Below are 12,261 nucleotides of genomic sequence, written 5' to 3'. Positions count from 1 at the left end.
CAGAACTTTCCTCTTGAAGGTCTTATCTTTGTCCTTGTGATGTCAGATGAAACAAAAATTGAGCTGTTTGGCCGCAATACTGTGTTCGTTAGAAAGTTCCACAACTGTTCACGTTATCCCACGTGTCATGCGTCGAAGTCACGTTGTGACATTGCTGGTTTACGAGCAGACGAGCATGTTCGGCGGCACACAATCACGGAGTACTTACAAGCAGACACAGTGTGTAGACAAAAAAGGGAGAACGGACACATTTTGGTGTAAAAAGTAAAAAAAAAAAGGTGAAGATATAACACTGAAACTCCCTCAGGAAGAGGTGCTTTAAGACATGGCTAGCTAGCTAGCGGCTAATGTCCATCTACCATCGGCAGTACCTTGTCGATACTACTATGATTACGTCGATATTTGTTGACATCACAACATCTTCTTTCGTTTTTAAAAAAAGGTATATTATGTTTATAAACTCAGGAAATGTGTCCCTGGACACATGAGGACTTTGAATATGACCAATGTATGATCCTGTAACTACCGGGTATCGGATTGATACCCAACTGTGTGTTATCATCCACAAACTAATGTAAAGAATCAAACAACCAAAGAATAAGTGATTATTACATTTTAACAGAAGTGTAGACGGAACATTTTAAAAGAGAAAGTAAGCAGATATTAACAGTAAATGAACAAGTAGATTAATAATCCATTTTTACAGTTTGTCCTTAATAATGTTGACAAAATAATAAGTGTATAAATGAGACAATATGTTACTGCATACGTCAGTGGACAAATTAGGAGTCTTTTTTTGTTTACTTACTACTAAAAGACAAGTTGTCTAGTATGTTCATTATTTTAATTAAGGACTTAAATAAAATGATAAACATATGTTTAATGTACCCTAAGTTTTTTTGTTAAAATAAAGCCAATAATGCCATTTTTGTGGTCCCCTTTATTTATAAAAGTACCAAAACAATTTTAGAACCGGTACCAAAATATTGGTATGGTTACAACACTACCACCTATATTTGAATATTGTCTAATGGAAATGACTGCTGTCTGATAATCACATTAATAACCAGTGTTGGTGTTAACACACTTTTTATGTCTTTTTACGCATTGAAGTCATAAAGGACGTGCATTTCTGTAAGTCCGCGCGTCCCTGGGATGCAGAGTTTTTTTTTTTTTTTTTAACCGACCTGCCTTCTCCGGGTCAAAACTCCAGTTTGTTTGTTTTTTTATCGATTATTGCTTTCCGCCGGTGTTTTTTTTTGTTTATTGTGACAGTTTGCTCTTATCAAGCCATCACTTGAGGCACGTCAGCGGGAGCAAGCGCCCTGTCGGTTGGTAGAGTGGCCGTGCTAGCGACTTGAGAGTTCCAGGTTCGATCCCCGCTTCCATCATCCTAGTCACTGCCGTTGTGTCTTTGGGCAAGACACTTTACCCACCTGCTCCCAGTGCCACCCACACTGGTTTAAATGTCATTTAGATATTGGGGTTCACTATGTAAAAGCGCTTTGAGTCACTAGAGAATAGCGCTATATAAATATAATTCACTTCGCTAATTCACACGATTGATGAGCATTCATTTTTAAATGGTGGTGTTAAAAAGCAAGTATATCTCCATTCTTAGTCATAAATGTGGCCCCCAGATGAACATGTGTCACAAACATTGTATTAGATGTTATGTGGATGTTGTGCTTACTTGGACTGTGATGAAGCTGTGAGGACTCAGGTGGTTTGTCTTCATGCTCTTCAGTCTTCACAGAGACAACAGTCAGTGGAAACTTGCTGAGATCAGCCTCCTCCTGCCCTAGAAGACACTCTTCCTCCTGAGTTATCCACACTTCCTCCTCTTCCTCTTTAATGTGGGGGGGCTGTGGATCCACCTGCTGCTGAAGGGGACGTTCTTCTTGGCGAGCGTTCATCTGTTGGACGTCTGCAAAACAACACAAACAAACTTCAGCTCAGACGTGTCAAATATTTTTAAGTCTATCACATATATTTTCCAAGTGGACTGACACCACTTTGTGGTGAAGTGGTGTCAGTCCACTTGGAAAATATATGGAATAATCATCAGTTATTGATCATTATGAATTGTGTAATTGATCTTGTTTTCCACATTTACATTAATTATTGATAAAAAGGAACAACTTATAGAAAACCTCCTGCTGGGATTTTAATACCGTGATGACTGCATGAAGTCAGTCTGCACGTATAAAAGTGTCATTGTGCTGCAGCATCAAGTGACGCCAACTCACGCCTCCCACTAACAACCTACCAGCCAACCTTGATGTGCACCTCCAAAATAGTCCCACCTCACATCAACGGTGACCAGGACTGCAGAGCTGTGGCCGGTTGGCTTTACTTTTACGCGCAATGCCCTCTCCTTGTTCTTCCTTCTACGAAAGCAAAATTTTTAACCTGACAGAATACAAACAGAAGTGCAGTGAAGCACGTGTAACAAGTGCCAGCGAGTGCGGCCGTGTGATAGTATGTTGGTTGAACCTCACCCACACCTTAAGAAATGTGCTGGCGTGAGAAGATATATACCCTCTATATCACCAAAAGTATTTGGCCAACCATCCAAATGATGAGAATCAGGTGTTCTAATCACTTATAAAATCAAGCACTTAGGCATGGAGACTGTTTCTACAAACATTTTGTAAACGAATGGGCAGCTTTCAGTGATTTCCAGCGTGGAACTGTCATAGGATGCCACCTGTGCAACAAATCCAGTTGTGAAATGTCCTCACTCCTAAATATTCTAAAGTCAACTTTATTACAAGAAAAGTGAAGAGTTTGGGAACAACAGCAACTCAGCCATCAAGTGGTAGGCCAACTAAACGGACAGAGAGGGGTCAGCAGATGCTGAAGCACATAGTGCAAAGACTTTCTGCACAGTCGGTTGCTACAGAGCTCCAAACTTCATGAGACCATCCATTTAACCCACGTACAGTAAGCAGAGAGCTTCATGGAATGGCTTTCCTTGGCCGGGCAGCTGCATCTAAGCCATACATCACCTAGTCCAATGCAAAGCGTGGGATGCAGTGGTGTAAAGCACGTCACCACTGGACTCTAGAGCAGTGGAGACGCCTTCTCTGGACTGATGAGTCATGCTTTTTCCATCTGGCAATCTGATGGACCAGTCTGGGTTTGGAGGTTGCTAGGAGAACGCTATATTTCCAACAGCATTGTGCCGAGTGTGAAATTTGGTGGGGGAGGAATTAGGGTGTGGGGTTGGTTTTTCAGGAGTTGGGCTTTGCCCCTTAGTTCCAGTGAAAGAGACTTTGCATGCTCCAGGATACCAAAACATGTTGGACAATTCTTTGGGATAGCACTTCAAGTTCATATGTGAGTAAAGGCAGGGGGCCAAATACTTTTGGCAATATAATGTATGTATGGATGTATATATATATATATATATATATATATATATATATATATATATATATATATATATATATATATATATATATGCATATTAGAATGTTTGGGTACCTCATGCTTTGACGCATGTTCAATTTGCGTGCAGTATATTAAAGCCATTTTTAATTTTTAACATTTATTTTATTAAATATTTATTTTTGTCTCTCTGAATGAGCATTAATTGCTTACAATTTTCCAAATAGTGTATTCGTAATAACAAGCATGAGTTGATTTAATTTCCATGATATGTCTGCCCGAATGCAGCTGAGATAAACTCCAGCATCCCCCCCCCCCCCCCCCGCAACCTCAAAAGGGACAAGCGGTAGTAACATGGATGGATGTCATCAAGGTAATAGAAGTGCGTGCAAATGACATAGTTTGTATTCATTGTTAATAAAGTTAGCACCAATACAAAGCAGACCACTGCAATGTATGTGTAATACATTATATTACACTGTCATATTAATAAAAATAAATGTAATAATTGTATTTTTATCCTGTAATGCATCATTGAGTACACTGAAAAGCGCTACAGCAAATAAAATGTGTTATTAGTATTATTGTTATTATAATAAGATGTGACTTATTCCAGACTTAAATTACGAAACGTTCGTTCCTTTCTAGTAACAAATATTTAATGATGTTAAGCGTGACTGTAATATACAACAAAAAAAAGGTTAAAGTATTAAATAAGTCAATATAATTCTCACAGAGAACATATAAAATACGCTCCTCAGAAAAAAAAAACGCTAATATTTTGCTACAAAGGCCTGCTAGCGGGCTAACGCTAGCACGTTAGCTTCGAACAACATATCAGGTAAATAGATAAATAATATTAAAATATATAATGTATATTACCTCATAAGCCGCGTGTAGAAGAGAGGAGTGGAATATATTCTTCCTATTGTTACACCAGCAACTCTTAAATGGGACTTTTGTTGTTCTGTGGCCGGGCGAAGGAAGTGTGCACCACTCACTATTGTCCCAGTGAAACACGTGTTTGGCCAACATTTGTTCCGCGGTTGAGAACACCTCGATGACGTCACACAGTAGGACGAACGAAACAAGTTGGCGTCTGACGGAGAATACGTTGTTTTGGTTATTATGGTTTCTTGGTCTTAATTACAACGTACATGTGCACATGTGTGTCGTTTAACAGAGTAAACGTCGTTATTAATTGTTTGTATGTGGATACATTAGTATGTGTGCACTTTGACGTGCGAGCCGAGCCTGCTGGTTAGCTTAGCTTGTTAGCTGCTAACAAAGAGAGGCGGAAGTGATCGACACATCAAAGCAGAGATCCAATGTAAGTGTTTTAAATACACATTTTAAATACACACTGGAAGTATATATGTAATGTAGTAACATTATTAATAACATGTCATTTTTACATATCTTGCTCATTTTAAAGGTCTACTGAAACCCACTACTACCAACCACGTCGTCTGATAGTTTATATATCAATGATGAAATCTTAACAGTTTACTAAGTTGCAATTTTAAATTTCGCGCAGAAGTATCATGCTAAAACGTTGCGGTATGATGACACGTGCGCGTGACGTCACGCATTGTAGAGGACATTTTTTTCCAGCACCATTCACAGCTATAAGTCGTCTCTTTTCATCGCATGATTCCACAGTATTATGGACATCTGTGTTGCTGAATCTTTTGCAATTTGTTCAATGAAAAATGTAGACATCAAAGAAGAAATCTGTAGGTGGGAAGCGGTGTATTGCGTCCGCCTTTAGCAACACAAACACAGCCGGTGTTTCATTGTTTACATTCCCAAACGGTGACGGTGAAGCTTTACTATGGAACGGAGCGGTCAAGCGAATATGGTTCCCTACCACATGTCAACCGGCAGGTTTCTCTGAGAAAATGGTGGTAATAAGTCGGCTCTTACCGTAGACATGAGCGGAGAGCTTGCGTCGTTCCTCCTGCGCCTGTCAAAGAGGCAGCTGCGGACTATCTTGCCTCCTCCCACCAGCCGCCCCCGATCGTCGGATGCTTCCACCGTGGAGGAGGGGGGAAAAAAAAAAATCTCAGCCCGGCCCCACCGTCCGCCTTCGCTTCGTCGAGAAACGTGGCTTCCCGCGGACACACTGGCGATCACCACACCCGTGGCCACACCCCTCCGACTTTCAGGTTGTACAGGTACGACCATATAATCTCACTAAAACATTGGTAACACAATAAGCAGATAAGGGATTTTCCAGAATTATCTTAGTAAATTTGTCTAATAACATCTGAATCGCTCTGCCGTCTAGTTTTTTTTTTTCTTCTAGTCCTCCACTCTCACTTTCCTCATCCACAAATCTTTCATCCTCGCTCAAATTAATGGGCAAATAGTTGCTTTCTCAGTCCGAATCGCTCTCGTTGCCAGTGGCCATGATTGTAAACAATGTGCGGATGTGAGGAGCTCCACAACCCGTGATGTCACGCTCACATCGTCTGCTACTTCCGGTAGCCAATATCCAGTATCCTTTGGTGAGCTGACCGTATCGTCACACCCTTAGTTAAAAGCACACCAACGCCATGACATGACACTTCCACATGATGTAGAACAGTAATACCACATTTTAAACATACACACACATCAGAAGAATATAAAAAAATAAATATATTTGGTGGGCCAAACCAAATGACTCTGCGAACCAATGTTTGGTATGGGCGATATGACCTAAAAATATATCCTAATAAAAATATAAGTCACGATATATCATTTGGTATATGAATGGTGATAGAAGAATTTCAAAACTGGTTACAAAAGCTCCTAATTTAGCAGCTGACATAAGCAGTGTCATATTGTGTCATTTCTAATTGTATTATTTTGTCGAAACAATTATTATTAATGTACTTGTTTATTTACTGTTAATATCTGGTTACGTTATATTTTTGTAGAAAATAATACTGGAAATGATGTAACATTTTACTGCATATTGCAGCAACTAAATTAGGAGTTAGGGTTAGGGTTAAAATGGTTCTATTAGTAATTCTGTATGAAATAATATATAACAAAATCCATTTTAAACCATATCATCTATCGATTGTAAAAAGTCCTGTCGTCCTTGTTTGTTTTTCTTTTCCTGTGAATAATGTTGTAAAGAGCAGCGTGTTTGTGCGTCACTGAGATTTCAAGACAGTTCATACAATAATTTGTTTTTCCTAAGTGCATGTAAAATAACTGAAAGCATTGTATGACTGAGCAGAGATGGTGTGTTTGTCTTGCAGACGTCTGTGAAGAACATCTTCACCCTGAGCAACAGAAGTGGAGCTTCATGATGCGAACAGAGGAGCCACAGCCCTCCCAGATTAAGAAAGAAGAGGTATACCCACTGATCCCCCTTGTTAAAAAGGAAGAGGAGGACCAACTGACACCGCATTTTAAAGAGGAAGAGGAGGAACACAGCATCAGTCAGCAGGGAGAGCATCTTGAAGGGCTGGAGGAGGTTGATGTCACCAAGATGCCAGTGGCTGGTGTCCCTGTGAAGAGTGAAGATGATGAAGTCAAAGGTGAAAGTGAGGAGAGGGGAGGGGGGGAGCCTCCAAGCTGCAGCTCAACACAACACATGACAACAGAAGCTGATGGAGACCACTGTGGAGGATCACAAGCAGACAAGCTCTTAGCTCCACTATCAGATAGTGAGGACACAACGTCACACTCTCCTGACACTGATGATGAAGACTCTAAAGATGATAAGACATGTCACACTGACAACACTCACCTCACATGTTCTCACTGTGACAAAACCTTTAAATACCATTGTCGTCTGAAAGTACACATGAGAACACACACTGGAGAAAGACCTTTTTCATGTTCAATCTGTGGTAAAGATTTTGTTCGAAGGCACCATTTCAAAGCACACATGAGAATACACACCGGAGAAAAAACCTTTATGTGCTCAATTTGCGGTAAAAAATACACCGAACAAAAGTATTTGGAAAGACACACAAGAATACACACTGGTGAAAAACCTTTTATCTGTTCAGAATGTGGTAAAGGGTTTTCACAAAGTGTCTATTTGAAAGCACACATGAGCAAACACACTGGAGAAAAAGTTTTGTCGTGTTTAGTCCGTCATAAAGGTTTTATACAACGTGGTGAGTTGAAAAGGCACATGAGAACACATACTGGTGAAAAACCTTATACTTGTTCAGTATGTTGTAAAAGTTTTATACAAAGTTCGCATTTGAAAGTACACATGATAACACACACAGGTGAGAAAGTGTGGAGTTGCAGTGTGTGTGGTGAAAGATTCTTTTATAAGAAGCAGTGTAAGAAACACAAGTGTAGTGAGAACAGCAGCAGCACATGAAGATGCAGGATTTGAAAAAAAAAAACGTCAATACTTTTAACAACATCAGCACATAGATTCTAACATTTATAGATTAGATATAGATGTTCGCTTTTTTCAGTCAAGTACATGTTTTAATATGCATTGTGTACTTTTATTTAAAAATGAACACAACACTTTGACTGTAAAGGTGAGAAAAAAAGGACAAAACATGTTACAAATACTTTTTATGTGTATAGCGATATTAAGAAATCATCTTTAATTATTAATGATGTTATACAAACCCCGTTTCCATATGAGTTTGGAAATTGTGTTAGATGTGAATATAAACGAAATACATACATCCATCCATTTCCTACCGCTTATTCCATTTTGGGGGGTCACGGGGGGCGCTGGCGCCTATCTCAGCTACAATCGGGCGGAAGGTGTGGTACACCCTGGACAAGTCGCCACCTCATGGCAGGGCCAACACAGATAGACAACGTTCACACTCACATTCACACACTATGGCCAATTTAGTGTTGCCAATCAACTTATCCCCAGGTGCATGTCTTTGGAGGGAACCCACACATTCACGGGGAGAACATGCAAACTCCACACAGAAAGATCCCTTCCTGGGATTAAACTCAGGACTGTAGGACCTTCGTATTGTGAGGCAGGCACACTAACCCCTATGCCACCGTGAAGCCCTAAACGAAATACAATGATTTGCAAATCATTTTCAACCCATATTCAGTTGCATATGCTACAAAGACAACATATTTGATGTTCGAACTGATAATAGTTTGTTTTTTTTCAAATAATTTTTAACTTAGAATTTGATGCCAGCAACACATGACAAAGTAGTTGTGAAAGGTGGCAATACTGATAAAGTCGAGGAATGCTCATGAAACACTTATTTGGAACATCCCACAGGTGTGCAGGCTGATTGGGAACAGGTGGGTGACATGATTGGGTATAAAAACAGCTTCCCAAAAAATGCTCAGTCTTTCACAAGAAAGGATGGGGTGAGGTACACCCCTTTGTCCACAACTGCGTGAGCAAATAGTCAAACAGTTTAAGAACAACATTTGTCAAAGTCAAATTGCAAGAAATTTAGGGATTTCAACATCTACGGTCCATAATATCATCAAAAGGTTCAGAGAATCTGGAGAAATCACTCCACATAAGCGGCATGGCCGGAAACCATCATTGAATGACCGTGACCTTCAATCCCTCAGACCGCACTGTATCAAAAACCGACATTAATCTCTAAAGGATATCACCACATGGGCTCAGGGACACTTCAGAAAACCACTGTCACTAAATACAGTGTGTCGCTACATCTGTAAGTGTAAGTTAAAGCTCTACTATGCAAAGCAAAAGCCATTTCTCAACAACATCCAGAAACGCCGCTGGCTTCTCTGGGCCCGAGATAATCTAAGATTGACTGATGCAAAGGGGAAAAGTGTTCTGTGGTGTGACAAGTCCACATTTCAAATTGTTTTTGGAAATATTCGACATCGTGTCATCCGGAACAAAGGGGAAGCGAAACATCCAGACTGTTATCGACGCAATGTTCAAAAGCCAGCACTTACTGTCACTTAAACATCTTTGAAGGCACCAATAATGCTGAAAGGTACATTCAGGTTTTGGAACATATGCTGCCATCTAAGCGCTGTCATTTTCACAGACGCCCCTGCTTATTTCAGCAAGACAATGCCAAGCCACATTCAGCATGTGTTACAACAGCGCGGCTTCGTAAAGAAAAGAGTGCGGGTACTTTCCTGGCCCGCCTGCAGTACAAACCTGTCTCCCATCGAAAATGTGTGGCGCATTGTGAAGCGTAAAATACGACAGCGGAGACCCGGACTGTTGAACGACTGAAGCTCTACATAAAACAAGAATGGGAAAGAATTCCACTTTCAAAGCTTCAACAATTAGTTTCCTCAGTTCCCAAACGTTTATTGAGTGTTGTTAAAAGAAAATGTGATGTAACACAGTGGTGAACATGCCCTTTCCTAACTACTTTGGCACGTGTTGCAGCCATGAAACTCGTAAGTTTATTATTTGAAAAAAAAATCAATTTATGAGTTTGAACATCAAATATGTTGTCTTTGTAGTGCATTCAACTGAATATGGGTTGAAAAGGATTTGCAAATCATTATGTTCCGTTTATATTTACATCTAACAATTTCCCAACTCATATGGAAACAGGGTTTGTAGATGAACTCCTTTATATGATGTACATATTTGTTTTACATGTGTTCACACCTTTGCTTTTGAGTACTCATAAATCCCTCTTAGTTCATGTTTACTGGTGCACATCTGAAACATATTCTGGACCACTTCTGGAAGCATATTATAATGTACTTCGTACATCATTTGAGCAGATGTCTTTTATACAAATGTGTGACTTTAGCAATCATCTGTTGGGTCATCTCACAGAGCTTTACTGTACATCCATCCATTTATTTACAACTTGTCACTTTCATTTTAAATATGTATAGCCTTTAATCCCAAACTTGTCCACCAAAGGGTGTTGCATTTTGGAGAAACTCCTTCTGTCAGGGTGCTGTTCAACAAAGTAGAGGAACCCAAAGATGCGCAGGACGCTGAGTAAAACGCTTCTTTTACTGCGGAAATCTACTCACAAAAACAATCCAAACAGGAGGTAACCAAAAGTGATGGTGCGTAAAATAGAAGACAAAATATGCATCGTGAAAAAAAGAACCAAAGCTACTGATATACACAAACTTAACTTAGTTTGGAGATACAAGACGTGCACACCTCCTCTCTGAGCTGCAACCTTATCGTGGTAGAGGAGTTTGCGTGTCCCAATGATCCTAGGAGCTATGTTGTCCGGGGGCATAAAGCCCCCTGGTAGGGTCTTCCAAGGCAAACAGGTTCTAGGTGAGGGATCAGACAAAGAGCAGCTCGAAGACATTTATGAAGAAGAAAAATCATGGACCCAGATTTCCCTCGCCCGGACACGGGTCACCGGGGCCCCCCTCTGGAGCCAAGCCCGGAGGTGGGGCATGATGGCGAGCGCCTGGTGGCCGGGCCTGTTCCCATGGGGCCCGGCCGGGCACAGCCCGAAGAGGCAACGTGGGTCACCCCTCCAATGGGCTCACCACCCATAGCAGGGGCCATAGAGGTCGGGTGCATTGTGAGCTGGGCGACAGCCGAAGGCAGGGCACTTGGCGGTCCGATCCTCGGCTACAGAAGCTAGCTCTTGGGACGTGGAACGTCGCGTCACTGGGGGGGGAAAGAGCCTGAGCTAGTGCGCGAAGTCGAGAAATTCCGGCTGGATATAGTCTGACTCACTTCGACGCAGAGCAAGGTCTCTGGAACCACTTCTCTCGAGAGGGATTGGACCCTCTTCCACTCTGGCGTTGCCGGCAGTGAGAGGCGACGGGCTGGGGTGGCAATTCTTGTTTCCCCCCGGCTCAAAGCCTGTACGTTGGAGTTCAACCCGGTGGACGAAAGGGTAGCCTCCCTCCGCCTTCGGATGGGGGGACGGGTCCTGACTGTTGTTTGTGCTTATGCACCAAACGGCAGTTCAGAGTACCCACCCTTTTTGGGAACACTCGAGGGAGTACTGGAAAGTGCTCCCCCGGGTGATTCCCTTGTCCTACTGGGAGACTTCAACGCTCACGTTGGCAACGACAGTGAAACCTGGAGAGGCGTGATTGGGAAGAATGGCCGCCCGGATCTGAACCCGAGTGGTGTTTTGTTATTGGACTTTTGTGCTCGTCACAGTTTGTCCATAACAAACACCATGTTCAAACATAAGGGTGTCCATATGTGCACTTGGCACCAGGACACCCTAGGCCGCAGTTCCATGATCGACTTTGTAGTTGTGTCATCGGATTTGCGGCCTCATGTTTTGGACACTCGGGTGAAGAGAGGGGCGGAGCTTTCTACCGATCACCACCTGGTGGTGAGTTGGCTGCGATGGTGGGGGAGGATGCCGGACAGACCTGGGAGGCCCAAACGCATTGTGAGGGCCTGCTGGGAACGTCTGGCAGAGTCTCCTGTCAGAGAAAGTTTAAATTCCCACCACCGGAAGAACTTTGAACATGTCACGAGGGAGGTGCTGGACATTGAGTCCGAGTGGACCATGTTCCGCACCTCTATTATCAAGGCGGCAGATCGGAGCTGTGGCCGCAAGGTAGTTGGTGCCTGTCGGGGCGGCAATCCTAAAACCCCTTGGTGGACACCAGCGGTGAGGGATGCCGTCAAGCTGAAGAAGGAGTCCTATCGGGTCCTATTGGCTCATAGGACTCCGGAGGCAGTGGACAGGTACCGACAGGCCAAGCGGTGTGCAGCTTCAGCGGTCGCGGAGGCAAAAACTCGGACATGGGAATAGTTCGGGGAAGCCATGGAAAACGACTTCCGGACGGCTTCGAAGCGATTCTGGACCACCGTCCGCCGCCTCAGGAACGGGAAGCAGTGCACTATCAACACCGTGTATGGTGCGGATGGTGTTCTGCTGACCTCGACTGCGGATGTTGTGGATAGGTGGAAGGAATACTTCGAAGACCTCCTCAATCCCACCAACATTTCTT

General features: G+C 42.4%; 2 protein-coding genes across 5 annotated transcripts in view; one reads left to right on the top strand and one right to left on the bottom strand.

The window, feature by feature from the left end:
* LOC133545409 (gastrula zinc finger protein XlCGF57.1-like) overlaps positions 1 to 4,409 on the bottom strand; it is a 53,191-nt gene extending 48,782 nt beyond the window's left edge. For all 4 annotated transcript variants that reach the window (XM_061890973.1, XM_061890969.1, XM_061890976.1 and 1 more), the window contains exons 1-2: positions 4,276 to 4,409; positions 1,694 to 1,927 (exon numbers count right to left, since the gene is read on the bottom strand). In XM_061890973.1, the coding sequence (XP_061746957.1) occupies positions 1,694 to 1,916 (223 nt within the window). In that variant the 5' untranslated portion in view covers positions 1,917 to 1,927; positions 4,276 to 4,409. The remainder of the gene's footprint in view (positions 1 to 1,693; positions 1,928 to 4,275) is intronic.
* On the top strand, positions 4,391 to 11,241 carry LOC133545489 (gastrula zinc finger protein xLCGF3.1-like). Its single transcript, XM_061891133.1, has 2 exons — positions 4,391 to 4,723; positions 6,648 to 11,241. Exon 2 carries the CDS (start codon positions 6,695 to 6,697, stop codon positions 7,730 to 7,732), a length of 1,038 nt encoding a protein of 345 aa, XP_061747117.1. The 5' UTR covers positions 4,391 to 4,723; positions 6,648 to 6,694; the 3' UTR covers positions 7,733 to 11,241.
* The last annotated feature ends 1,020 nt before the right edge of the window (positions 11,242 to 12,261 follow it).

The sequence above is a fragment of the Nerophis ophidion genome, linkage group LG28, assembly GCF_033978795.1.
Source record: "Nerophis ophidion isolate RoL-2023_Sa linkage group LG28, RoL_Noph_v1.0, whole genome shotgun sequence".
Lineage (NCBI taxonomy): Eukaryota > Metazoa > Chordata > Actinopteri > Syngnathiformes > Syngnathidae > Nerophis > Nerophis ophidion.
The sequence above is the reverse complement of the archived record's forward strand: the minus strand, read 5'-3'. Positions and strand labels throughout refer to the sequence as shown.